Source organism: Grus americana, chromosome 2, assembly GCF_028858705.1.
Source record: "Grus americana isolate bGruAme1 chromosome 2, bGruAme1.mat, whole genome shotgun sequence".
Taxonomy (NCBI): Eukaryota; Metazoa; Chordata; class Aves; order Gruiformes; family Gruidae; genus Grus; species Grus americana.
The window spans coordinates 53,885,086-53,910,475 of NC_072853.1; the positions used below are offsets into that span (position 1 = coordinate 53,885,086).

Below are 25,390 nucleotides of genomic sequence, written 5' to 3' on the forward strand. Positions count from 1 at the left end.
TCTGAAAAAAGTAAACCAAGTGTGAGAGAAAGCAAATGTATCACAGTCCTTAGAAGAACAACTTGAATTCTCTGTAAAATATGAATACAATTTAAATAAACCCACATTTACTAAGTTAGCAAAACAAGAACAAAATTCCCAAGTACAAAGTGAAGAAAATCTTAGTTTAAGTTTGTTTATTGTGATAACATTGTTCTGAACATCAATAAACATTGCACTGAGGTGTGGGTTACTGTACCCAAGGTAGTCCAGTCTTAACAAAAACCACTGTATTGGTATGATCACAGACTTGACAATTTTAAACACACTACCTTATTAGTGATTGGGTTGCTTAACAATCAAGTATTCCACATCTTCAACGTAAAAAATGAAACAAATGACTGAAGAGAGTTTTCCCACCCTCAAACCAACGTTTTAACTTTCATCTGGAAGTAATTAACACTGTAAAAATATCCAAACCAATGCCATTCAATTCTGCAGAATTCAACTTTGGAAACTAAAACTTCCTCAGGCAAAAGTGACACTTTAAAGGCATCTCAAATTCACAATGTATTTTTGATGTTTCATTATCAATTTGCATTACAGTCATTTAAACAACTCATATGACAGCTTTTTCTAGAAGACTTGTATGAAATATTAACATGAAATATCATCTCTTTTGTCTTTACCATAAGCGGATTCAGAGTTTGCTCCAGAAGTTTCATAATGGAGTTGACACAAGTGTTAAAACTTTTCCAGTTGAAGAAAAAAAAAAAAAAAAAAAAAAAGGTTTAGGAAGAGTATACCAATGACGGGAAGCTAAGGATACATGAGCCAAGATTGCACGTGCAACTGTATACTGTCAGGGATGAGCCCCACCTTTTGAAGTACAAACATGCTTGGTACAATAGAAAAAAAAATCCAGAAATATGTACCACTTAAATTACTGAGCTTTAAGTCACTGTGGAAATGGGTAATGTCCAAGTCACTAACAAGTTTTGAATTGCAATGTTCCTTATTTATTCCCAGATAGGTGTCATTGACTCAGCCTTTGACATGGTTCCAATGCTAAGAGGATCTGCATCTTCAACAACACAGTCTTAACAGGGGTGTGCATGCGCCTACACACACACACACACTTAGAAGTTCCTCTTTCACAGAAAGAACGATTTAGCTTGCGCTAATTTTAAATAAGTATAGCACAACTTGTTCTCAAACATTAGTTTCAGGCCACTTCTCTCGACTAAGGTAACAAAGGGCAGGCTACTGCATAATTCTTATTTACCCCACTTCATATTAATATTGCAGCACAAGCCCACGGTTCAATAGCAATGAGATGTCATTTCTAGCGTCAGTAAAGTGCCCAGCAGTCCAAATGACATAGGTATGCAATGACAGGTACAGTGCCCCCATAGTCCGTCCCTAAACAGGGTTAACAAACAGTCTGAAAAGCTTCAAATACAAGCCAGATTTAGAAAAACAGAACAGAAACCCTGCCCTACTCATAGCAGAAATCCTCAAGAACACTTTTACATTTTATCAAAAATCAAAACTGTAGCCGTTACAGAGCAAAAAAGCAAAATTTCTAACTACGCAACTTTTTGGACATCCCTATAATGCAAAATAACAAGTGAGCAGAATGAGGAGCTCTCTACAACCACGCAACCCCCATGCTCATACCAGTTTAAATCATACACATTTGGAGATACACCTGATACTATTTTTCCACACTGCTCATTTACTCAAGTCCCCACCTTAAAATCCACATCTTATCTTTATGACAGTCTGAAAAGATGAATGGAATTGAAGAAAAAAATTAACCAAGTAAAAAAACCCCAAATTTAAAAAAAAAAAAAAAAAATCAACCAAAGAAGATCCAGCGAAACCTTGGTAACAATCTGTCCCCATTTGGAAACCCATCCCAATATCATGAAGTGCTTTTATTTTTAGAAAACCTGTGTAATACCAGGGCCTCCAAGAATAAGTTAAGCATGGTAAAGAAAATTTTGACATCCACAAAGGACTCTTTTAGGAGAGGCAGCTTCACTCCTTTTATGTAAAATAGGATCTTTAGATAGAATATTTCATCTTGTAATTAAAATATTTAATTACCTTGGATTCTCATTTATTTTAAAGTATTTAAGTAACTTAAAAGCTCAAATCCCATTGATATTCAAAGCACTTGGTGATCATGAAAATGTCAGTTTCTAACAAAACCTATAGAATAAAAGGTAAGAAAAGGAAAAAAAAATATGTTTGTAAGCTTCTGACAGTTTAAAAAAAATTTGTTCACAGGCTCTGATCTGAACCTGAGGAACGACCAGCATGATGTTTATGAACAACCCAAAACTTTAAAAAAAAAAAAGGAAAGAAAAGAAAAAAAAAAGCAAAGGGTTTATTCAGCTCTGCAGCATTTAACCATTCTCATACCTGGAATCTCACTATTGAGCTGCATTTCCTTCCAGCTACTGAAAACCTGCAATGCAGAATTCTGGAAAGACCTGCAGTAGACAATTAAAAAATTAAATACATAATTTTTTTTAGTATTACAATTCCCTGAATATAATCTGTACATACGTTTTACTGGCCTACGCAGCATACACACACATATGCATTATCTCTGTGTTGAAAAAGGAAACAAAAATGCCGCTCCCCAACTCTTACAGAAATGTTCAAGATTTTTCTTGATGGAAAATTTAACATGACATAGTGCAGCCTGAAAACAACAAAACCATACAAGTATCTGAAGACAACTTTCATTTTAACAAGCTCATGAAATAGTTTAAGCATTGCATGTAAAAAAAGTAAGAAGCAGAGTTAGTTTGAGCGTGAATTGTAGAAGCACAGTCTTGTACATGTGACAAAAGGCATATTTACATTTAAAGAGGAATTTTATGTCTTCAGAGTCTGTCAGGCTAGGAATGTCCACACATTTTCTGTATTTTAGCTGAGAAAGAGCACACTGGTCTTAGGTTCTGGCTCCTTTCAAAAATGGCCTAATTGCCCATCTGAACATTATTAGACCACATTTCTTATTAATAGGTCTGACATTCTATTTGGCAGTTTCCATACACTTTTTGGCTTCATTTTAGAAAATATACTATTAAGACTAATAAAAAAAAATAAATCTATGTTTACAATAAGGTCTGTATTGATGAAAATGCAAAGTCATAGTTTACCTCAGCATTTAGTTGCCCTGAAGCACTTGGGTACCATGACCATCAATGACAGGCCAATCTCAAGTGCCTTAGAACAGGTATATAAAGACAAGCAATAAAGAAACAAACAAACAAAAATACAAACCCTCACAAAAAAAAAAAAGACAGTAGCTTTGCATTTTCTTTGTTTTAAACCAACAGAGTTAAAGTGATTTCTTTAGTAAGACTTATGGTACCAGTATACAAATTAGCATCTTTGTTAAGAAAGTTCTTCACATTTAAACTGAAGTTGAGTAGCTGAATATGAAATTCCATCTTTAGGTGAGGAGTACTTTTCAGGCCAGGTCGTCCATGTTAAGGTCAGGAAGAGGCTCTCTCCAGTAGCAAAAGGAGCTGAATTCTGGGCACGGAAATGCAGAACTCTGTTCTTTATTAAGCAATGGGAACACGTGTTCCACAAGCTCACTTAGTCTGTAATACCTACATTGAAAAAGAAGAAAGACCATTATTTACAGTCTAGTCACTGTTCAACTCTAGCCAAAAAGGAGCTTTAGAAGTCTAGACCAGAAAGCTACAGTCAAAATAAGGCACCACTACTGCAGAAGCAATTTTCAGTTTTTTTACTTTTCTTTTTGAAAAGTTTCAGTCAGGTATCCAAAGCTGTAAGTCTCTCTCTGGCAAATAAGATTTTCACGTGTCATATGTAATAGGAGATCGAATCATGGTCACAATTGCAATTATTTTGTAATCCCATTCCTAAATACTTTCTTTAGCTGAAATAACAAAATGATCTTACGAAGATTTGTTTCCCTTAGTCCGTTCTTGGATCAGTTCACCCTTTGGATTCACAGTAAATATTCTGCAGTCTGGAACTCCCACTTGCATGTAGGCATATACATCCTGCAAAAAGCACGAACAAAAGCACATGCTTAAACTTTTCCCTATTGAAGGTGATATAACAAAATTTCTTGAAGGAATGAGAAAATCTGATCCAAAAATGGTACAGTAAAACTGCCCCCTGAACAACAGTCAAAAAACAAAACAAAACTCAAAAAACATATGCACATCATAATGAAACATTCCCCCCTCCCCCAAACCCTTAATTCCTGTTCCCAAGCCTGGGACCACAAACATGCACAAAATCTATACCACACAAATCGATACCAGTCCTTGTGACAATATTCCTCTTACAATACCCTCTCTCTCTCTCTCTAGCTCAATTACAATAGCATTGAGTTGCAGAGAAAATACAGGAACCATATGATAAGAAAAAGGATACAAAACTGAGGAGTACTGAATTAATACCCTTAGGTTATAAAGCTGTCAAAAATGCTGAAAAAGAATATGGAAAGGTGGCACATATTTAATAAAATCCTGAGAGTACTAACACATCTTTGTAACCTTTCTCATATAAGCAGTTCTCGTAGCTTTTATTTAAGGTATCTGCATGTGGGTTTTTCCAGACCAAACCCATAAAAGCACCAGTGTCCCATTTCCTTATTCAAACTTAAATAGACACAAAAAGAAAAGCCTATTTCCTTTGCTTCTCAAGTACTTCATGCATTTTAACCCTTCAATTAGAAAGGGGCAGACTTACATTGGGCCTGTTTCCAAAAGCAGCATAGAAAGGCTGTTTACTGGGAGCAAACAAATTCTTGATATCATTCAAACATTCGATTTTGAACTTTTCAGGCTTCTTTTCTATTACTTCCCTAAAATAAAATTTCAACAGTCAAATTCTAAATCGTGATTTGATAGAGGGTATACTCCTTCCCCCATTTATCTGATATTTAAATTCTCCTTGCTTCCTGCTCCTAGCATAACTAGTTACGTATACATTGGTCAGTTTTCCAAGAATGATACAACAGACAATAAAACAGTAAAACGTTCTCTTTTCCAACATCCATAGAAAAAATTGGTGATGAACGTGTGCCTAGGCTAAGCAAATGTGATGAAATTCCCAGTTGTGAATGCAGTTTGCGAAAACTGCTTTTATTGTAGGTGACCATCTGAATGAGACGACCAAGTCAAGTTATGTTGTAACATAAACTTGTTAGAACTCCCATCTCTGACAAAAGAGTGCGGAAGGCCTACTAGTGACCTTAATGGAGGCTGCTGTCATTGCTAGCAATGGGTCAGTTGTTTTTACTAAAAAAACCCCAAAAAACCCAAAAAACAACAACCCACAAACAAAACCAAAAAGACTTTTCCACTATTAGCTCTTCCCATCAAGAACATGTAGACTATGGCTGGTTCAAAAGATCAACTGAGTTGAATCACAGCTAAACTCCATATTGCTTTTTAATATCGCAAGATCATTTAGTATGATAGTCTATATTGCCCAGCTTTTTTTCTTTTCTCTCTATCTAGTGTAGTAGCACTGTACTACAATCCTTGCAGCTATGCTTGAAAAGACATGATTGTACTGATAAAACCTAATAGTAATCAGTCATGGACCAGAATGAAAAAAAGGGAAAATGAGCTGCTCTATTACTGGTATTTTGTGAGCTGGTCTACGACTGATATTTTGTGTTTTGTAGCCACTTCTAATAAGCCCACAGAAAGAAAGTATACTTACTACAAGTGAAATTCAGACAAAACAAATAGCTTATAAATGATCACCAGCAGGACATCAAGTCTCAATAGCAAATCTAGCACAGAGTGGAACGTTTGGTTACAGATATAACGGTCAGCATGTCGAATCTTTTAAATCTGCTTCTTTCTCTGAGATGGGGAGAGAACAGATGTATGAAGTCCCACATGCTTACCTATGAAAGGCAGAAAACAAACTGCTGGGGGACAACATGAGAGGACCCCTGGGGAGAATTGTTCCTTTGTCATTCACCCAGTGTAGATATCCTCTGGTCATATCTGCCATCCCAATGGCACGGGCAGAACAGTACAGAAACTTGTAGCCATTTCTAGAAAAGAATTATCAACATAGTTCATATTCCTGCTGAAGACTTACTTTGCCAACATAAGTAAACTGCCCAGAGGCACCAGTTTAGGTACTGACTCATTGCAGTGTTCTGCACACACACAAGGAAAAGACTGTTCCACTGGTAAAAAATCTCCAAGGCATATCATAGTTTAAATACATCGCTCAAACTTGAGAAACAGGAAGTGCAAAAACAGAGATGATAATACTCAGATTACACAATTAGATGGACTAGATTGTGTTTAAACAAGCACCACAGTGGTTTTATCCAGCTTCTTTCAGTCCAGCTGTAGGATGACAGCAATTATTTAAATTATCTGCATCACATAATACTGGATGCCTGATCTCCTCTCTTGGTTACTGGATTTTTTTTCAGGTCATTGGCAGAATTTGCAGTGCAGAGTGAAGGACTGATAACGAGAAGCATTCATTAAGCCCCTAAATTTTTCCCGCAGACTTCATATGTTCATCTGTTATACAGATTTGTACAGTTACTGCATGCACAAAAGGCTTGAGTGTTTATGTGTATTTCCAAAGACCCGATTCAATTTGGCAAATAATTCCAAAACTACTCTTCCATTACGCACTGAATAACCTGAACTTTGTTTTGTATCTCTCATGGACTGCAAGGGGCCACAGATGAAATTTAGCTCTATTTGAACAGATCAAAGGTCAATAAAAGATTCCAAGACCCCAAATATTTTTGGGGAAGAAAGACTACTAAACTTAAAAACAAAGATAAAAGCTGATTATTTTAAGTGGATCACGAGGATCATCCTGTGATCCTCGGTAGCAAGTATTATTTCTGGCATCACTATATTTTTGAAAAATAGTTTGCTAAACAAAGGACCAAATCTGAAAGGGAAGGAAAAATGTAGGCTTATCTGCCCTAAGTTAGTGGACATAAATATTATAAGGCTATATACCTTTAGATGAACAGTACATTTATAATGGTGTGGTCCACAACACCTTTCAACTAAGCAAACACCTCACCACTACTGCAAGGCGGAAGTCATGTGTCCTGTCCTTCCTCCATGAAATCTATCCTAAGGAACATTCACTTGAGGTTGGTAGCAAACACATTAAAACACAGAGTATTTATGCATTGGAAGGACACTGTTTAGGTTTGAACTTAACACTGTACCATGTTTGTAATAGGCTTTGTGATCAACCTGAGTTGGTGGAAACAGATCTATGCATGACTGAGAAATTATAGCTATGATGGTTCTCTTTTGTAGTCAAACAATATTGCACACAGCTTTTAAGAACTAAAATGCAAAGCCAAACATTTGAGAAGGGAACTGGCAGAAGTGGTGGCTTCCATTTCTGTAAAACTATGCATCTGGGGGAAAAACCTTAGTTTTTGTTTGTGAATGACAGAAGTAGCTCACTTACCAACATTTAGACCAACAAATTTTAATAGACTGCATAATTATTAACAACAATACAATTACCTGCTCATTAATTCCCAAATTCCAGGAAACCCTAATTACTTCATAGCTTACATACTCACTCATTTATGGAATGATAGAGTTTTGCAATGCCCTGATGAGTCCAGTCCTTGCCAAGCTGAGGAAGGATCTGTCCTAAAGCATCAGACCTAGCAACAAAATCAGAGATAGATGATACTAAGTATGTGAGTTTTGTTAAAGACAACCACTAATGAATATACAATTTATAATGAATATTTGCAGAAATACCACTGCAGAAGGTCCTAACCATTTCAAGGGAGACTTAGTAACTACTCCAGACACAGCAGTTAGTGGGGCCATACAGCACAAGTCAGTTTGCAAGTTAACCTATGGTTGCTAAACCTGGAGAAGTCTAACTGAAAGGGCAATAGTCATATGGTAAACATTATCACCCTTGCATTATTCTTTTAAAAGATAATTTCTGGTTTGCTGTAAATGCAAATACAAATTAAAATCAAAGCAACAAATGGTTTTTATGATTGTTAATGAACATCCTTTAATAGTCTTCCTCTCTTCTTTTGAAAAGCAGGTAGGATCAATAAACCAAGTTAAAAACACCAAAGAAAAGAAAAAACCAACAATGATACGTACTTGGTTATTGTTCCATCAATGTCCGATATGATGATTTTATCATTCCAGTTCCAGAGATATATTGTTCCCGCACAACGGCAAGTCCCTTGATACTGGGTTGTAATACTAAATACAACATCATTAGGGCCATCTCTGAGCTTCAACTTTGCCTTTAGAATAAATCAAATTAATTGAAAATATAAGTTGTCCTCGTTATAAAATTTTTAGAATCATAAATGACCCAATGACTCGTATATTCTTCCTCATCTGTTTTGATTAACTGATCAAAAAGTGAACCATGGTTTAACACTGGCACAGTTTTGCTGGTGAAGTCTGTTTTATAGTCTGGGTACATGTATTTGTCCATAGCTCCTATATCTGCCTACAGCAGCACTGACTGCAGTAGTAATAAATAATACATATTAGTAATAGTAATAAATAATAAGATATTTGACTGTCTGCTACTTTAATTCTTGCTATTACAGTCGGCTTACAGTACTGTCAAATGGAACTCACAGTTTGCTATAGTATGCAATAGTATTTTCTACTTGGTGGATACTTTCCTCAAAATTCTTTCCCTGTGAAGACCATATATTTAGACAGTAGCAAAATTAACTTGTAAGTTAGACTGCAATGAATAAACTGCACACCAATTTAAATGTACATTATTAGACAGTGAAGATCCCAGGATATCCAAACTGCAGAAGCCAACAATGTCACTTTTTTGGCAACATCTTCATATATTAAGTTTAATTATAGAACTTAGTAAGAAATTATTTCTTTTAATCCAAACACAGATTCTTAAAAACACAACAGAAAAAAAAATATCAAAAATTCCCTGCAGCTGCCCACACTAGCACTGGAAAACACTTTAAATTCCTTTTTAAATTTTAAATTTCCCCATTCATTTTTTGTACTGCTAGAAAAGTAGCCCAAAGAATTTTTTAACTTTGTGAAATGGACTTACATGTCATTTCTAAAAAGCAGAAAAAGCTCAACTTTTAGAATCAAACAGAGTGAAATTATAAAGCATCCCATGAACAAGAAAGGCATACCACTTACTATTTGGTCCGAAGACAGCCTAAGTGACTTCTTATAAGATGTAATGTTCCCATGGGGTGGATGCTCTACTGGGGCAGAATCTATTTTCAGGGATTCCTTCAACTCCTGTGATGCTTCATCACTAGAAGAATCATCTTCTGGAGGTCTAACATGACATCAACCAGAATAAACGTAAGCTACAAAAAAATCCTTCTTTAAAGGCATAAGATTCTTGTGCAAGAGTAATTTCTGCTTATGTTGAGGATTTGCTGCTATCCTGAAGCTCAGATTAACAAGGTCCATGGTCTAGTGAGTGCCCAGATAAAGCTAGCACATGCAATAAGCAAGTAAGACTCGTAATGCACACTAGTATTGGTGGAGCTCTGAATATTACTGTTACTAGCTGGCTCCACACATGATGAGTTTAGTAAAGACACAGTGTCAAATGATCACTAATACTGTGTTGATGAAATAGGGAAACTACGGATGAAAAGTGATATTGAATGAGTAACAGTGTTTTGTTTTTTAAAAAAGCTGACACAGCTACTACATAATTTAAACTGTGGGGGATAACTTAGAGGAGTAGCTCACCTTTTACGGTTATTCAGACTTATTTCTCTGCTGATTAGAGATTTTAAGATTAAAAGCAGCATTTAATTTCTCTGAAGTATTCAATCACAATATATTTAGCTTCTTAAATCTTTAAGACACCAACAACACTTAACAAGTATCTTTGTAAAATCATGGGAGAATATGAATATGCATAATAAATTATCTAGACTGGGACACTTCTGTGCTAAATAGTGCTAGTTCAACCACAATCTCGGGCAACTTGTGCACTGTAATTAATGCTATTTTATTGTTTTAGTTATTTAATGTTACAAAAAAATTGCACATGGTTTAAATTATTCATACAATATTAGGGTTTTACAAAAAAAAAAAAAGAGGACAAACATTATCTCAGAAACAATACCACTATATTTACAGAGTAGTGGTCCGTTGATAAAGGTTACCATATATGTCTGTTATTCTGTCAGTTATGTTACAATTTAAGACATAAACACAATAGGATTTAAGAAATAACTGTAGTGTATTTGTAGTTCCTACAATGTTTGCTGCCACGTTATTTGGCTGAATTGTTTGCCAAACACATCTGGTTTCTCTTCAGTAGCTTAAAGGAAAATGTTTCTTCCCACAGTAAATTTCTACTGAATTCTTCATTAAAAAAAAAAAGCAAACCCAAAACACAACCAAAAAACCCCGACACTAATCAGTCCACAAAATAGTCTTCAGACAGGAACACACCTACTATTAACTTGCTCTTTTATAGTTGCTGGCAGTTCACTTGCTCTTTGCGTCTCAGTTTTCCCCTCTTTTGCCTCTGGTATCTAAAGCAACACGATAATAAAAAACATATTGACATTTTAAGCATTTTAAACTGATCAAAGTGAATTCATAGTTTACACTTAAGCAAACAGCTATCAATACAGTACATAAACTATATTAACTCTCAGAACTGCTCATTCTGTATATTATTTAACAAAAGGATGCTTATGAATAAATGATCCATTAAAGTTTTTTATTATTTCAGGAAACAAAACTCTGCATGCCAGAAGTTGAGAACTACTAGTTTAACATGATGAATTTAGCACGAAAGGAGCTGTCAACCTTTAAGCTTATAAAATTCACTTTTTTTGGGGGGGGGGAGTAAATTTAAGGCACATACTCAGGGTTTAGAAAGCTTAATTTAGTCTAAAATGAGATGTCTCAACATAATATCTATTATGCAGTACAGCACCTACTTATTTGTGTATACATTCCTAAAACATGCTGCAGTGACTGAAGAGTAGCTCTGACAACTGCTTATGCCTTAGAAAAAAAGAACTTTAAGAATATTGTGCAACAAATGAATACAGTAATTTTGTGGAAGCAACTAGTAACAGCAAATAAAGACCCAGTATTTCAGACTAAATATACAGAAGCAGCTATAGCTACTGCAACACTGAGTAACTCCCAGCTGGCAATCAGTGACACATCGCTACATGAGCGGTGTTCTGAGGGACTTTTTTTTTTTTTTTTTTACAATTTACAATTTTTTTGTATTTTGACAGCTAAGGAAAGGGAAAAAAAAAATCAAAATAGGTCTCAGTTACCTGTTTAGTCATGCTTTCTCTCTTGCGCCAGAACCACCACCTTCCAGACTTCTTTGGCATTTTTTCTTTGACCCAAGACTCAACAGTAGCCTGAAAAATTAGGCATGTTTTTAATTTGTATAAAAAAACAAAATAAAGACATAATCATGTGTTACTACATACAAAATCTTTAAAAAGATATACATGTATCTATTTACCTTGGGCAAACTCTTCTGAAACACCTGCAAACTCAGAATCATAGGAGCAGCCAACGCCCAGTTATAATACCTGTTTCAAAACATGTTATTGATAAGATTACAAAACCTGACCAGAGGTCAATAAGTATCAGTCGGCAAACTGCCCTTTTGTTGGTGAAACTATGTATTTGCTGCCAAGAATTAATATTAAACTTTCTGCAATCAGATTTAATATATACAATTCAACATCAGTGGTAGTTGCTGAAAAAAAAAAAATCTCATTTCAGTTAAAACTAAATTTAATGCAAATCTTCTGTTCAAAATCATTCTCTTTGAGACTGAGAAACAGATCCATCAAAAAATACAAATTGCAACGGAAACTGAGAAATGCACTCACTTTAAAGGGTAGATTTTAAATAAGATCTTCTATGACCTAATTACATGATATAAGGAGTTTACCTGTTATAAATCCTTATTACCAAATTGGGATTGTCTATGAGTCCAGGGTTTTCAGCAAATTCATGATAAGTAATAATATGTTCCATGAATTTTTCTGCAATAGAAGCAGATTTTAATTAAAAATAATAATATAAAATCCCAAGATGTCTGATTAGTTTGTGTCTAGGAAAATGCTTTCTGTCATTTCAGAGTCTTTGCTGATCTTGCAACATCACTCAAGATATGCTAACGTGGCCTACCTGTCAAGAGCCTTGTGACTGCCTCCGTAACAGGAAAAGCCTCGTACCACTTACTTCCACAGTCACAGTAATGAGAATTAAGAAATTACAAGAGGGAGGATAAGGAGGAGGTAGGACCTAATTCAGTTTGCAGTCTGGAAAAAGAGAGCCATGCTTGTCTAAGTAAGTTTTCTTTAAAAATTACTATGGCAAGTAAGGGACCTACATACTACATTAAAAGAGGAGGGGGAAGGATGTTGTCAGCTTTTCAGGGTTTTTTTAATCACTGACTATTAATAGCAATTTCATGACTAGTGACTATACAAGTTTGCAGAAATTCATGATTTAGCATAAGACCCCTGTCAGGAAGAGATTATTTTTTTGAATCATATCCAATATTACTACCACGTTAACAAGCTGTTCTAAGCCTTTATTAATAAGCATTTAAACTTCACTTGATGCATTACAGACTGGATGACGATTAAAAAGGTAATACTAAAAACACTGCAGTACATGTTCATGAAAATTATGTGCTCCTAGAAGCTCCCTCAATAATGCATACAACTTCAATATTAAAATTAACCAAAGCATTATGAGAGAAGAATCAGCTGGTAAAAACCTAAAGGATAACAAAAGTTTAGGATAGTAAAAGAAGAGCAGGAGAAAAGATAGTCCAACACAACAGTTGAAGGTGGTTGGTTTTTTTTAATTGCTTTAAACAAACTACTAAAAAAAGAAGAAAAATTATCAGGCAATTTGAAATAATACAAATTCTAAAGATTTATATAAGACTAAGCAAGTAATTGCGGCCAGAAACAAGAGCAGTTGGTCAGATACACAACATGCAGTGCAAAAAAGGAGACAGAGAGCTTCTCAAGACATCAAGTGCTCTTGATTAATTTGAGGTTAAATTCTGCTATCTCTGCTTGGCAAATGCTTGAGAATTATAGAAAATGAAATATTATCCATTGTCTTTTCTCAACACGAGCATAATAATAAGCCATAGCTTTGTAAGGTGGAAATCAGAGCATTCAAGCCTCTTCATTTGTTTAGCTGCCTGAGCTTTATTACTGAGTTTTACTCTTTCACATACCTTTAGAAATCTCTCCATTTTCATTGAGACCTCCACAAAGTGAAAGTGTAACATCAGGCAAGTCCATAGCAGAATCAGACATGCACTCTGTACCACTATCAGCAGCAGCGCTTCCTACTGATTGGGGTGACTGAGAACCAGAAAGGGTATCTGACTCTGTCCACTGTCTGAAGCCTGGATCAGAATCACTAAAGAAAAGAAGTCACATTTTCCTAAATACTTCACTTGCAAAAAAAAAAAAAAGTATAGATTTTAGGTTACAGAACAGGCTACATGATTAGTCAAAAAACCCCCAAAATCATTCTTTTTAGTACAACATCATTTTACAACATAATTTCAAACCCAAAGAAAGAAAGAACTGACACAAACGTGCCCACCCACCCAGTCCTTCTGGAAGACTGACAATTTCCAGTGCTCCTACCATTCACCTAAATTGGGAAATAATTACATTTCTCTTGCCTGCAAGAAAATTGGATTTAAATGAGGAAAAGATCCTCTACACTCTATCTTGGCAGAACAATACTACGCTCCTCAGTCTTTACTGGAAAGCTGTAGAATAAGAATAAAAGGAAAAAGGGCATTGCTTGATAGTTTTAGAACACTGTGTGTTTGCAAAACATAAAATAGAAAAGAAAGGTGGTCTTTTAAATAAAAAAATATCACTTTGTTATCTAAGGTTAGAATTATTAGTTTGATCCCAAGTAATGTAATCAGTAAGTACTGAAAAGTTTACAATTTTAGTTTTAACATAAACCAACAGATACTCCTTCCTTCTTAAGTCGTATTTTTACAAATGTCTTACCAGACAGCTATACTTTTGGAGACTATTTTGGGAGTATAAAATGCTTTGATTTCATGAAAAAAAAAAGTGAGACTGAGCTGCCTTCCATTAAGACCTTGTGAGATTTTTTTTTGGATGGTCTTTTTTGATATTAAAAAAAAAAGTTGGAAGGGATGTACAGGGCATGCAAAAAATAAACTGATGTGTGCTTGCCTAGAGCAAGCACTATGGCAAAATAGAGTACTGATGCAAAAGGAGTGTGCAGCTTAAACCTCCCTCCTCTCCCTTCCCCCCGGCCCCCAATACATGCAGAACATACAGGTTCCACAAAGATGAAATCTCTCATTAATGACCTCCCACATGATCTTTCAACGTGTTTCTTGCCAAATCAGAAACAGATTTTCACAGTGAGATCAGTACTGATTATTCAAAAAAAGCCTACAAACCTGAATTCCTATTCTTTTTATCCGAACTGGCTCATAAACACCTAAATCACGCATGTAATAACTCACATAGTGCAACTGCAATATAATCCTGGATCCATACAACCTTAATTCAAAATTACCTTTTGGGAAAGTAGAGTGCTGCAACTTCAGGTTCTAAAGCCTTTAGGTCCTCCAAGTAAATATCATCAGGCCCCTGATGATGACTTCGCTTGTGCACCCCTGTTAATTTTAACAATTAAGATTACTAAGATGAAGCTATCCAGACACGTTAAATACAAACGTAATTGTGGAAGACTCAGACTCACTTGTATTTATAAATCCAAGAGTTTAATTAGAGTTTTAGTCAAATAAGATTTTAAATAGGAAAAACTGAAGATTTACATTTATACCTTTTCCACTATGGTCTCAAATTTGGTAGATCACACTGAAGGAAAGAATCAACAGTTTTATTATATACCTTTCTTTTTTGAAGGAGAGTCAGTTTTTGCTAATGGCTTCGTTTCTGGTAAAGGGTCCACCAACAGCCTGGAATGATGATCAGCATCTAATGGCAATGGATCTTGCGGTTCTATGATTGCAGAAGCAAGAGAATCTTTAACATCCATCTGCTTAAGCAGAGGATGAGTTCTTGGCTCAGGTTTCAGTACTGTACAGACAGAATCTTTCACATCGTCATCATCTTCAACCTCATCAGAGCTGGGGATGACCCTAAAATGAGTCTTCTCTGATGGAGTAATGGTAGCTCTTCTGGGATGTTCCAGTTTCTCTTTCTTGCTTATCTGAAAAAACAAAACTCCAGTCAATCCTTTAACTTCACATGTTTGTTTTATTCTGGTCTAAACATTAAACTCATGGTACACACCCTGGTACACAAGTTACACAAGTAAACCAGGTAAGAATTTAAACATGTATTTTATCAACATAAAACATGTTGCACCTTATTAGCAAAGTTCTCTGCAAACAGAAGCTTTGCTAGCTTGTTTACAAGTTCAGTAAAGAAAGTGGCATAGAGGAAGTGCTGACTTGACCAAACCATGGCAAGAAAAAGAAATAAGCATAAATGTGGATGTACCAGGGCTTCTGTCACCACCTGTCCTGTTAGATACCAAATTTACTCTATCAAGGCTAAAATTCCTCTGGAATGAACTAGAGCTTAGCATAAAATAAAGGAAATTAGTTTCTAACTTTCTTCAGTTTCTAACTAAAAATTCAAAAATTTTAGATTTCTACTGATAAGTTTCCTGGAATTTGCCAACCAGCTTTTCAACTCCACAAATTCTACTATCTGCCAGCCACAAGGGGGTGCTGCTTTCCTATTTCAGCTGAATTATTCTGAAGAACAGCAGCAGATTTCCAGTTCTCTCTTAGGATACAATTTTAGATATGCCAAAAGTCAGTTCACAAAGTTAGACATAATAAATAAATTTACCTTCGTTGATTCTGGGAATCCTCCCCATGTCCATTCCATGTGAGATTCAGATCTAAGCAAGCTCTCAGCAGGTTTAACTTCTAGTTCTGAATCACTTTTAGGGCACACTGGCTCAGAGAAAGGGCTAGCAAATCAACAAGGGGGGGAAAAAAAGAAAAAAAAAAAAGGAAAAAAGAAAGCTACAGTGTTTAAAATGCATTTGTTGTGCAGCTACTGTTGGTAGAGTTTTCTACAGCTTAACAGAGCTTCAATTATTCGGCAACATGGCAAGAAGCCCAGCAGGGTTTTCAGACAGTGAGAAATTAGGTTAAAACCAAAATCACATTAAAGGACTTACATAGTGATCACCCTAAACAGATTCCTCCACTATATCTGCAGTATAGGTATAGCTCTCCCCTCAGCCCATGTTCCATTTTTCAAACAAAACAACAAAACAGAAGTTGTTTATCTAAAAGTAAGACAGAAATTAGCTTTAAGTTCTTTTTCTATGTAAAAAATATAGCATTTAAGCTTGCTGTGCCAAGACTTGAGTAAGAAAAGTCCTGCAAACCTAACTCACAATTGCACAAAACACCACCAATTCTCAATGGAGGGAAAAGAACATTAACAAGATATCTTAGGAGAGGGAAGGGAGATTACTTGAAAACTTCCTTCAGATGTGTTTGGACTACATGACTTCTTAAAGTTCCATCCTATTTTTCCTGCAGTGGTTATTATCCATAAACCAGAAACAGATCTCTGAAATTAGTTTAGCCAAGACTACTTTTAAGCCAGAAGAACTCACTCTACAAAAAGCTAAAAAGGTATGATTTCAAAATAATTTTGCTTTTGTGGTCTTAGAGAGGAAAGGAAACACAAGAGGTTGTTTTGAAGTTGCATTTAGTGTTGGGACACGTTCAAGTCTACCCTTTCTTGACCAGTGCAATTATATTGCATATTACAGAAATGCTGCTTTTTTTATGCTTTGACATTCATAGCATATTTTGATTGGTTTGTGTGTTGGGGGTTTGTTTGTTTAATATATATATATAAGCCTGAATATTTGAATTTGAATTGTAGGGACCAGAACTGGACACAGCACTCCAGGTGCAGCCTGACCAACACCAAGCAGAGTGGGATGATCACATCCCTATCTCTGCTAGTAACATCCCTCGGGGTGCAGCCCAGGATCTGATTCACCTTCATTGCTGCAGCAGTGCTCTGCTGACTCATGTTCAGCTTCTTGTCCACCAGGACCCCCACGTCCCTTTTGGCTAAGCTGAAATTTCCTACAGAAATTACATTTTCTGTACTGTTAGAAGGGCTTAAAGTGACATTGATGAAAATGCATGTACATATTTATTTTCAGGAGGAATATGAACTCATTTTCCGGACGTGCCAAATAATTTGTTCTGTCTATATCATAAGTCAACTGGAAGCCATGCAAACATATTAACCTGTTTCTAAGCCTAATTCTTAATGTTCAGCAGTACTTGCAAAAGACTGAACACTTCAGGGCCTTGAGAACCCAAGTCTGTTCCACTTCCCCTGAAGTATAAGTTTTCCATTATCATTCTCAGGGAGTGGCCTTTAGTCAAAAGGCCCATGCTTGTAATAGAGATCCAGTCATGCTCACACTGCTTGCTAAAACAGGAAGAATGCTGATGGTATCAGGTATCAAATAGTTAATGATTATGCTTTTTGGTTTTATTCTAGTGAGTAGGACAAACAGAAGTGTCCTCATTGAAAAGACAGGATATTATCTTTCCTTAGCTCCCTGCAAGGGTTCTAAAGAGCAAGACGACCAACCTCAACTAAAAGATAGTTAGCTTTTCCAGGTCTCCAAAAGGGAGGTTATTAAAAGCTCCCATTTCTATTTCACTGTACAATGGTTACATTATAGAATCTTTCTTTGGTGGCTTAGGAGAAAGTTTCATGCAAAATTTCTCTTCTCCTAGATGGCTCATGTGAAAGAATCCCCCAACACACACTCCCCCTCCCCACCCCCCAACTCCCCTTCCCAAAAGACGAAAGAAAAATTACCAATTTCTCTGTTACACTGCAATTTGTACTGGATAGCTTCTTGATAAAAGAACCCAAAACTATAAAGAGCCTAGGTATCTCACATGATGCACAAACAAGTTGTTTACATATTTAGGGGATAGTCTGCTCTAACAAGTGAGGCATGAATCATATCTCCCAGATACGGCCTGCTAGTCTGTGTAAGCTAGTTTTATAAACTGAAAAGGAATATCAGCTTCTATGCTACAATTACTTAGGTGATATAATCCATACAACGCCGTGTCAATCCTCAAGGTCAAACACCGTGACTGCTTTTCAGTCACAAACCGCAAACCTTTGGGGAACATTTGAAAACATCTCTCATGAAGTACAATTAAGGATGTGGTTGTCAGACCAAAACATAAAAAGGAACGATAATGGCATTTCCTGTCCAACTGCTTCTGTTCATTAACAAGCTATGCACTGGGGGAATTAGCAGGCATTCCAGTACATTCAGACTCTACTGAGGCCGCAGCCCTGGAAACATCTGAAGTAGAGAGATTATATGCACTTCAAAAAGTATTTTCTGAAGCTCTCTCTTCTATTCTGCACTACTATTGATACAGAAGAGCAGGCACCTGCACTGAGCAGCTAACATGCAACAATAGATATCACACAAGGCTGACTAGTAATCCTCACTGAGTGTATCAGCTACGAGGTAGAGTCCTCAGTCAAACTGAAAAGCACTAGACACTCAAAGAGTTAAGATGAACCAAGATACTGCTCAGCATGCTATGTGCTATATATATGTGCCCTTCCCTATGCCCAATGTTCAGGAAAAGTACGAAGTTTACCTCAAGTACTACCAGATATGGATAGAATGCTTTCTTACGTAAATAGAGATTGATGTTAGAATGGTGAAATCCAAAGGGTGTGCCTTGAAAAATCTAGAAACTGAATGCAAGAGGAATATAATAGCATGAACATCAGACACTGAAGAGTTTAAATGTATAAACAGAAGTGCTCTAGTCACAGTAACTGAAAACTGACTGGTGAGCTGTATTATGTTGTTTCTAAGATTCCACAACCAACTGATACTGTTTCTGGTAACCCTGGGTTAGTATTCCAGTAACTAGCAAATCCTCTGTTCTGAAGTAGAATATGATTCAAGTTGAGGACCTAGCTTCCCCTGGAGTAATTTGCATTATCTTACCTGGCAACTTCAAACTTACAAACTCAACACTAGCTTTATGGCCTATCAAGTGTTGCTTATGCCAGGGTGAAGCATAGGGAACATACTCATTTTCCATACCCTACTCAACCTACAAAAAAAAATCTTATTAGCTGTATTTTCTTTCTTTAATAAGAAAGTGAGGTTTTTGTCATTTGAGGAAAAAAAAAAAAAGAAAAAAGACACAAATTTTGTTTAATACATACAGTAGAGGGGAAAGTTCCTACAGTTCCAAGTAAGTATCAAATGCTGCATTCGATACCACAAAAGTTAGGCATGTTTGATAATTTTACAGATCGGGGGGGAAAAACTAATGAAAAGGCACATTCATTTTTCAAAATCATTTTTCATCACGATACATATGCTGGCATTACAAAGTGACTTACTTCTCCAGAGGGGACCAGTCTCCATCAGATAAGGGGTAATGATCCTTTGAGTGATAAATCAAAGATTCTTTTTGTTCTTCACCTTTTGGCGATGAATTTGAGGATCCTCTGTGGAGATACATGAGACATTGTCAGCTGTGAGAAATCTGCATTACTAATTCAGTTAGAAAAGTTACTTATATGTTATTAAATCCAAGAGCAAAAGAAAAAAGTCTATAGCTTGAAGAATTCATTGTTTGTGACACACTTTTATATAATTAAATGTATACAAAAATATTATTAATACTTGAAAATATTGCAAGTTTAAAAATCTACTACTCGACACAGTAGGTTAATATTGAAGAGGTCACAATAGCACAAGTGATACTCTGTATAGCCAGCTAATACTACCAAAACCCAAAAATGAACATAAAGATTTACACATAACTTTTACTATGTAAACCTTAGGATCACTGAAAAAGTTAAATAGAAAAGGTAGTTTTGACAATGCATTTTACAACTGCACATTTCACAGATTAAAACCAGTAAGAAAGCAGGGGTAGGTACTAGCCTCAGTGTACCCAAGAGTTTACAAATTAACATAAACTACAAGTATCTAGAAAGTACTGTACTTTTCTGAAGAGTGGGGTTTGTCTTGCACTGCGAAGTCTACTCTATAACACAAAAAAAACCCCCCAACAACAAACCAACCAACACTAAGACCCATTGAGCAGGCGTGCATTGCATTTTACACAGAAGTCCCTTTTAAATATTTCCATCAGAAGTACTCCAGATCTTTTTACAGCTTTCTGAATTTAATTGAATAAATAGCTATTCTCAGGATACAACTAACTTGTTTTGAGGTCAGATCAAGGGCATCATGGCTAAACAGTGGATAGAATACAAGGAAGTTAACCCTGGAACTTGAGTGTAAAATGCAATACAGATTATTTTAAGCCATAATTATGAAAGAAAAAGAAGTATTTTTCTTCAATTAGCAGCACAGTTGCGCTGGACTTCTTTTGGAATGCTAATGCTAATTTCTCTTCTGGATGGAAAAAAGAAAAGATTTTAACATTACCTGTTAAAATACATAAATATTTAGAATTCACACACTTACTCTATACAGCCCAGTAGACCCTAAGCACTTACAGTTATCTACTTCATTTGCACATGTCTTTCATTTGGAAGACAGTCTAGACTATGTTAAACACTGAACCCTAAAAATGTCTCAATAGCTCCACTTCTTATTCAGTAGTATTATTCTTATGAAACTTGATTATGACAGCTTGACTTGAGATGAAAGCTGCAGAGACTGTACATCCTTCGTATTCATAAACCACGCTAACTGTGATAGAAATGTGCTTCATGCTATCTTTGTCTGTATCCAGTGCTACACATCTCCAAAAGAGAAAAAGGTATTCTTGAACAATTAAGTAACACATTACAAAAATTATTACAGAGAGGTCCTTAATAGTATGAGTTCAGAGGGGGGCAAGATGACACACAGGTGGTACTGAATAGATTTTATTCACTGGGAATTAGCAAGCAAATGAATTCATATGAAGCATCAATAAAAAAAATTCATCTGTAAGTGGATAAATTTGAAAGTTGAAAATCCAAATGCAGTCAAAGATTATTGAAAATAAGAGGGGAATCAGTATGCATCAACTTCTAACTTTGAGTTGCACTACCAATTCTAAGCTACTTATTTTTTGACACTTATAAACAGTGCTACCACTTCCTCTCATCCTTATCCACTTTATACATGGTCTAAATAAATATAATTTTAGAGACACATAACTACTTTAACTCTTTAACACCCTTAGCACTGGAGAAATAATGCCCTCTATTTCTGCATGTACACTCTGTAATCTCACTCCTCCTGGTATTACTTTAAGTCAAACACTACTAACGTACCTAAATCATACCTAGAAAAGACAAAGGACATATTTTTTAAAAAGTTGCATAAACACTTGGAAATGGATTTTCCCAAGGAACAGGAAACAGTTTGTTTTACACTTTATAAGAATAGACCTAGATAAGACATTACATACTGGTACCTGTGGCTGAATTTTTGACCTTCCTGGTGGAACATCGGCCTCCCTTTTCCTTTCCCAGTTTCAATTTGAAATCTGAAGCTATGTCTAATAATAGTGAAGTTTCTATTTCTGGGTTTTTTCCATCCCCTCCCACCCCCAAACCCCACATTTGTAACTAAAAAACCAAAAAACCAAAACCAAAGAAAAAACCCAACCCAAAAAAATCACCAAACAAACTTGCTGATATTACCTTGCATCCTCACAGGATGTGAAAAGAAAGCTTATGAACTCTTTTTCCACAACCACATCTTTAGCTGGGAAGAAAACAGTGTACGCCTATTGCAAGATATTTTATTTCCTGCCTTGGTAGCCCACTGGAATGACTGTATATGAACTCCACTAACAGACAGATAGCCACGAACCTACTGTCTCTGGGCTTCCATTACTACAATGTATTTTTTCAGTCCTGTATTTACTTGTATTCACAGGAAAACAGCATTCTTGTACAAAATCTTCCTTTCGCATCTGAACACTCTTCTCTGAGAATTCGTTTATACTGCTGTTTCTGTTTTTATATATATATATATATATATATAAAAAACGTGATTTACAAATAAAAAGCCTTTTCAATCTCTCATTCTAAAGGGTACAAAAAATAAAACCACTGTAACCTTTACAGAAACACCATGGTCTGTTCAGCAATGATTAAACATTTGACATTCCAGTCAAACCTACAATATTTTATTCATCTCTAGTCAAATTAAGATAATTGCTAGAATAGCAATTTGAATTCTAAAGACTGGATGAAAACAGACATTATTGGCATGGCATGACATTTCTAAATTCTTCATACATTTGTAATAATTTATTAAATAAAGAATAAACAATTCATGGGGTTATATTTTCTTTTGTCCTGTACTTGTTTATTTTTATTTTTGGTGGTTTCATTATGACAAGTTATTGCTGTCTTAATACTGTCACACTAAAGACTGAACAAAGATCTTGCTCTTCTTAAAGTGGAAAAAAGGAAAAAAAGGGAAAATCACAAACAGCAATGAAAAAATAGGCAAAAGAACTAAGAAAGCCACAGACATTCTAAAAAACACTTTAAAATCTTTATTTTTTTTTTGTTGTATTTTATTTGCCATAGGTGTGATAACAGTTAGATTCATGTTTTTCAGTTGCACTAACATTTTTGACTGGTACTTATTAAATTTGAGACTCTGTTGAAGACCCATACTGAAGGAGTTTTTTTCAGTTATACTTCATTCTCTTACACCAAAACATTCTCCAATTCCAAGACCAGATCTTGAATTTATTCAGACACTACTACATTTAACAGCTCTGTTTAAAAAACTAAGTCCACTTCTTCTGTTAAGCAGGCTAAGAAACTTCCACAGAAGTTGAGTAAGCCTTTCCTGGATTTTAAGCATTTATATGCTTGATGGCTTTCTTCTATTACTGTAATCTTTTCTATTAGTCATATAAGCTTCTTCAGCTTATTAGTATGTGCTAATACACACCAATTTACCCCAAGCTCCACTTTACTAATAGTTTATCCACTTCAAAATACAGGACTGATTTTTTTTTCCTCCTTTATGACTATACGCATGTAAAGAATTCTCTTTATGTAGCGTTCATTTACCAAAGTAAACTTCAAGTTAGAGAGAAGTCAAATTCAGGCATTCCACACTGCAGTTTATGCAGAGAATACTGAACACACTAAAAACCCACACTGCCTCCTCAGAGAAATTACACTGAAACTGTCTCTCAATCACACATCAGATCATGACATTTCTTTACCACAATAGGTTAATTGGATGTCATGTTCATAACAAAATGGCCAAACTTAAAGGATTCTGTAAAGATGTGGAAGATAACGGTTTGGAGTTTTGTTTGAGGAAAAGCCTACCTATAGCCTACTGAAACTTATGCATTACTTGCAGAGAGGAAAGGTACGAGTCACCTTTTAATGTTCAGTGATGACAGTGAAAGCAGTCAGCAAGTATTTGGTAGTTTACCTTAGGGGTTGAACACTTTTTTCATCATCTGAGCTTATTTCTATTTCAAAAATCTCTTCTGTCCCAGTAGAACAGATCTGGTCTTCCTTCCTGCTATCTTGTTTGTATTTCTTTCTTCTTCTTTTTTTCTTTTTCACAGACCCTGGGGTGAATACAGTCTCTGTTTCCACAGAGTGTGGAATTTCTGAGTTTGCACATGTCCTCTCATTTTCACCTGATTTCAAATGATTGTCAGTGTCTTTAAAAAACTGGTCTTCCGTGGGTATCGGAGATGTTGCCAAATATGCAGGAACCTTTTCCTACGCAAAAAGAGAAAGAGAACAGACTAATTTTTTTTTTTTACTTTGTTTTGTGCATACAGGACAGTTGTCAGCTACAGATTAATCCTTGCACCTATACTTAGACGCAAAACCGTACGATAGCCCAGTGGTATGAGGCTGATATCCAGAAAGGAACCAAGTTCACTAGAGGGATTACAAAAAAAGTTCAGAAGAATGAATGCTAGTATTCTTAAAGTTTCAGACATATACAATTGATTTTGCTAGTAAAACAAATACCCAGTCAGCGGAATGTTTTTGAAATTATCTGCCCTCAAGCACACCAGTTCTATGCTTAGTAAATGTGTTAATAAAAATAGGCTAATTAAATCCACTGCTGTCTATTTATCTTGAAACAGATTCATAGAAAAGTGTAGGTTGGAAATCATGTGGTCCAATCTTCTATTGAAAGTAGGGCCTTAGGTTAGGTTATCCAGGGCCCTGTCAAGGCAAATGTTGAGTATTTCCAGTGAGGGAGAGTCTACCACTTCTCTAGGCAACTGATTCCTGTGTTACAGTGTTCTCATAGTGAAGGATTTCTTATATCCAGATGGAATTTCCCCCTTGTGCCCTTCGCCCCTTGACTTATCACCAGGCATCCTTGTGAAGTGAGTGCCTCTGTCTGCTCTACAATTACCTTGTAGGTATTGCAAGACTGTGGTTAGATCCCCCCTGAGTCTTCTCTTCTCTAGACTGAACACACCCAATACCAGCAATCTTGCTTCCTATGTCAACTTCTCCAAACCCCCAATCATCTTGGTGGCTCTCCAGTGGACTGCCTCCAATCTTCCATGTCTCTCCTGGGGAGACCAGAACTTGGTAGAGCAGAACTGTGTTCCAGTTCTGGCCTAACAAGTACTGGGTTGAATAGGGCAATCCCACATCCCTCCATTTGCTGGCTGTACTCCTGCTGATGCAGCCTAGGATACATTTGCCTTCATTGCTGCCAGGGCACGCTGCCGGCTTTTACTGCAGAGCTGCATTTTATCCAGTCAGATCCCAGCCTGTACTGCTGTGTGGGATTCTTCCAACCTAAATGCAGGACTTCACAGGTATCTTGGTTAAACCTTGTGCACATCTTCTTGGTCCAGTCTCACAGCCTGCCAAGTTGTCTCTATGTGGTGGCTCTTTTTCTATCCTGTCTACCTCTCCTCCCAGTTCAGTGTTATCTGCAAAGTTGGTGAGGGTGCATTCAGTCTTGCCATCCATGCCAGACTATTTATGTAAAGTATTTCAAAAAGAAAAACTCAATTGTAATTTACTCAGGTTAAAACCAACAAACAACCCTCTATTAATTACAACTCACTGCGATAGGAAGGAACAATTCAAAGGAAGGAAAAGCTTTACCAATCAACTGTCTGGTGTTTATTTACATTATAACAAGAAACTTAAAAGATATTGACACTTAAGCTGAAAGAAACACTCAGTGAAGGGACAAAGTGGAACAAAAGTAGAAGAGAATGAAATTTGCACAGCAGGGAGAAAATGTTATAGGCATGACATGGTTTAGCCCCAGCCGGC

The 25,390-nt window shown here is 36.0% G+C and overlaps 1 protein-coding gene across 4 annotated transcripts in view; it reads right to left on the reverse strand.

Moving 5' to 3' along the window:
- Window positions 1-161: 161 nt before the first annotated feature.
- LPIN2 (lipin 2) overlaps window positions 162-25,390 on the reverse strand; it is a 45,197-nt gene continuing 19,968 nt past the window's right edge. For 2 of the 4 annotated variants that reach the window (XM_054815627.1, XM_054815626.1), the window contains exons 4-20: window positions 23,553-23,851; window positions 19,511-19,618; window positions 15,914-16,037; window positions 14,942-15,263; window positions 14,604-14,703; window positions 13,258-13,445; window positions 11,947-12,040; window positions 11,509-11,578; window positions 11,312-11,401; window positions 10,464-10,546; window positions 9,180-9,324; window positions 8,139-8,287; window positions 7,589-7,675; window positions 5,906-6,058; window positions 4,735-4,849; window positions 3,934-4,037; window positions 162-3,617 (exon numbers count right to left, since the gene is read on the reverse strand). In XM_054815627.1, the coding sequence (XP_054671602.1) occupies window positions 3,473-3,617; window positions 3,934-4,037; window positions 4,735-4,849; window positions 5,906-6,058; window positions 7,589-7,675; window positions 8,139-8,287; window positions 9,180-9,324; window positions 10,464-10,546; window positions 11,312-11,401; window positions 11,509-11,578; window positions 11,947-12,040; window positions 13,258-13,445; window positions 14,604-14,703; window positions 14,942-15,263; window positions 15,914-16,037; window positions 19,511-19,618; window positions 23,553-23,851 (2,376 nt within the window). In that variant the 3' untranslated portion in view covers window positions 162-3,472. Of the gene's footprint in view, window positions 3,618-3,933; window positions 4,038-4,734; window positions 4,850-5,715; window positions 6,059-7,588; window positions 7,676-8,138; window positions 8,288-9,179; window positions 9,325-10,463; window positions 10,547-11,311; window positions 11,402-11,508; window positions 11,579-11,946; window positions 12,041-13,257; window positions 13,446-14,603; window positions 14,704-14,941; window positions 15,264-15,913; window positions 16,038-19,510; window positions 19,619-23,552; window positions 23,852-25,390 lie in introns of those variants that run through there. The other 2 variants (XM_054815629.1, XR_008575750.1) reach the window with 2 other exon arrangements.